This window comes from Ostrea edulis, chromosome 8 (genome assembly GCF_947568905.1).
Source record: "Ostrea edulis chromosome 8, xbOstEdul1.1, whole genome shotgun sequence".
NCBI lineage: Eukaryota > Metazoa > Mollusca > Bivalvia > Ostreida > Ostreidae > Ostrea > Ostrea edulis.
Window position 1 is genome coordinate 54,247,280 of NC_079171.1, and position 3,621 is coordinate 54,250,900.

General features: G+C 34.4%; 1 protein-coding gene across 1 annotated transcript; it reads right to left on the reverse strand.

The window, feature by feature from the left end:
- Positions 1–2,293: 2,293 nt before the first annotated feature.
- Positions 2,294–3,362, reverse strand: LOC125661966 (tripartite motif-containing protein 3-like). The gene has a single exon (XM_048894149.2). It carries the CDS (start codon positions 3,275–3,277, stop codon positions 2,441–2,443), a length of 837 nt encoding a protein of 278 aa, XP_048750106.2. The 5' UTR covers positions 3,278–3,362; the 3' UTR covers positions 2,294–2,440.
- Between the last annotated feature and the right edge of the window lie 259 nt (positions 3,363–3,621).

A 3,621-nucleotide genomic window follows, 5' to 3' on the forward strand; every position in this document is an offset into this window, starting at 1 on the left:
TCATGTGCAAAATACATCGCCCCCAGAAATGACCTATTTAACGTAGTTCCACACTCCTGTGACGTCATAGGATTTTGCAAAGTCAATGATTTAATGACAGGAACATAAATTTTCTTGGAGCCTTTTTCGATAGTTATTGTAAAAAACTTGTTAGCCATAAAATATTTCAAAAGTCTTAGTTATATTTGAATAGTCAATGATATGTTTCAAAATATTGAATCCAAGGACAGTAACTCTGTTTTCATTAAATTAATTATCAAGTCCATAATGCGATAGATTTCCTTTATTTTGACAAACATTTTACCAAGGTGATAAGGAATCATTATCTGTGTATTTTCATGAAATTACATCAAATTTTAATCCCGAGTGATTTTAAATAGCTCAGCTGTATGGTGCCAGACTTCAGTTTTTTCATGGGGGTATACCTAATCTGGAAGCTATAGATTTGAAATTATTAAGGAAAGGTGTGGATTTCCCCCATAAATAACTACAACAGATGTAACTGTACTAATATAAACAGAAAGAATAATATGTAAGCCATGCTATAAGGAAAATGCGTCCACATTTGTTTGTTTTTTAACATTTTGGAGAATAACGCTAGTTCAATAATTTTGCACATAGTATTCTAAAACTTGATGAACATATTAAAAATGACATGTGTTTTAGTTATTGACATGTTTCCCGATAAATAAATGCAATTCAAGAGATATTTTGTTGTTTTTATATTAAAATAACACAAAATAACTGTTTTCAATGAATTGCATAAAAATCTACATCGGGATACATGACTATAATGGTGTATGTAATGAAAATTAATATGGAAATCCTTAACTGTTTTGCCTTTTGTCATTACTCTGAATGATAATTTATTGATTCCAAACAAAAAAATGCTACCTAAACCCCCAAAATCCAGGACTAAGGACCCACCTTAATGCTATTTTTAAAATGGGTAATTTGCATATAGTAGACACGCATGTATTATTATGGGGAGATAATGCAATCAGTACCACAGAAAATGAAGAATTATTTTCCTATGTTCAGTTATTTATAAAGAGATCTGGTCGTTTTCAGTTGATGGAATTTGCATAGCGATTACTCTGTACGTACTACATGCATATATTAATCAATTGTACTTATATATCTACAGATATAATTTATTATATAATTGCTTTATGAAAGCTAATCATTTTTTACCTTTGATATACCTTTGTGTTTCATTTCTTGAAAATTATCATATGTAATTAATTGTCATATAAGAGAAGGCGTTCTAAGTTTTAAGAACTTGTGTTCAATCTGTTTGTTATAACTCCGTTTACCTGATCAGGATATGGGGCTCACGGCGGGTGTGACCGGTCAACAGGGGATGCTTACTCCTCCTAGGCACCTGATCCCACCTCTGGTGTGTCCAGGGGTCCATGTTTGCCCAACTATCTATTTTGTATTGCTTGTAGGAGTTATGAGATTGATCACTGTTCGTTATCTTCACTTTGCATCCAGACAATAAAATATGTTCAAATCAATGAAAGGCCTAAAACTTCACAAACAAGTAAAAAATGAAAGAAGAATAAGTACATGCACGTTATTTCTGTTTCATTCTATATTTCAGATATCGATAGATAAACATGAGTTTGGTTGTGCATAACATTTCCCACAAAATATGAGCATTGTAACTTGTTTTATCTTACCTTTAGACTGATTTGGACACGTGTAAAGTTTTGTTTGGTGTTGACCTATTTTACTGAAGAAGAAACAAATGTCGCATCGTGTTTACCTGTACTTCGACACATATCAAGAAATAAACCTAAGTATGAAGAACAGTGATCTATCTCGTAAATCCATGATGAATGCAAAAGTAAGATAAGGGCAAACACGGACAGAGCATACGGTAAAATCATCAATGTTCCTGGAATCCAGCGAAACCTTTACCCGAAAATTTACGTTCCTAGGAAGTTGGACAGAAAATTCAAAGTTTCTTGTTTTAAATGTATAATTTTTATATCGATCGCATTAGGATGTACATTATGAAAAAGCGCCTTTAAATGTGTCATTTTTCAGTATACATGTAATTTCACCTCAGGTGTGAATTAACCAGTGAGCGTGGATTGGTTTTAGACACCGAAAGAATTATGTTCCACAAAACAATAAAAAAAAAAAGTATCCCTCCCGGACAATAACGATTCCTTAGTAAATTATATGGGGGCTTTCTATGTTGGGATGGGGTTGGGGGCTCAAGCTAGGAAGGATTAGATGATTAGATAAAGCTTAAGATCATATCAAGTGTTTTATTCTGTCTTACGGTTTGCTGGAAAATATGTTACATTGCATTCCATATAGTTATACATATGTATTTCAGTATATATCCTAAAGAACAGTAACGGCTATAATAAAACATTTTATAATTCCTTAGCCACATCCTTTTGTCAGATAAAGTAGATAGATGTTAATCACGCGATATAACTTTAATAACATCACAATTCCACTCTCCAACGTACAGGTGATCATTTTCGTCGATACAGAGAGCTCGCGGCATCTTCATTCCTTCGTACTGAATGTAGTAAAGAAATGCGCCGTCCTCATCTATCACATGTATTTTGTCATTTTTCATATCTGCTATGATGATGTTACACCTGAAATCACAGCAGATCCCGTATGGATCGAACTGAGGGTCTCCGAGGTGGCTTGTAAACCGGAACCGAAACATTCCTATTCTATCCGTTACGACCACGGCGTCTACATCAGACACGCAGACATCCTCATTACCGTTTTCTGTGACGTAAATTGGACATGTAAATAAGCGTCGGTTTTTTTCTGATTCAATTTCGAAGACATAGTCTCCCTTTAGCGTCATATGTACAACTAAACCATGAGAACTATCTCCCATTGCATCGTTCCACAGACAAACTAAAATGGCGCCGGATTTGCACGTAGCTGTTCCAGTTGAAGTGTATCCTTCTTTCCGGTAGTAATTTGGCTGTGTTTTCCTGTTATCTTTTTCGGCATACAAGTAGCAAAAACGGTTTCCTTCATGGGATATAACCAAATTCTTGTTTTTGGCGAAGGATACATATGATCCACGCGTAGAAAACCAACTTATATCTTTCCCAATAACCCAGGGATCGACTGTTAGTCCTTCCCGTTGTACAACAAATACAGCCACGATTCCGTTGCCTGTATATGCTAGATCAAATGTGTATCTGTTTTCGCAATATCGTGTTGGTTTTTTTTTTATCCGTTTCACTTCACGATACACAACTTCAAATAAGACTTGAGCTTGCATCTTATCTGTTATAAAAGAAAAGTTGTTTACAATCAAGATAAACTCTGATTTAAAATGATAGCGTAAACAATGCAACAAAACAACATTCTACAGGTTGTCATAGACTGATAAAAAGTATCAGCTAGATCGGAGAACTGTCTACACTGTATTTGTCATATCCACTACTTAGCGCATGGTGAATGTTCAGTATGTATTTCTTGGATAAAATCTGCACAGATAAATTTGATACTTCAGATTCATTATGTTATTCTTAGTTTTATGTCAGTCGTAGTCAACAATGTGAATTCGCTGGAATTAGTATTTAAAGCTTGACGCTTTAGGGTTCAATTGTCATTGAATCAAAG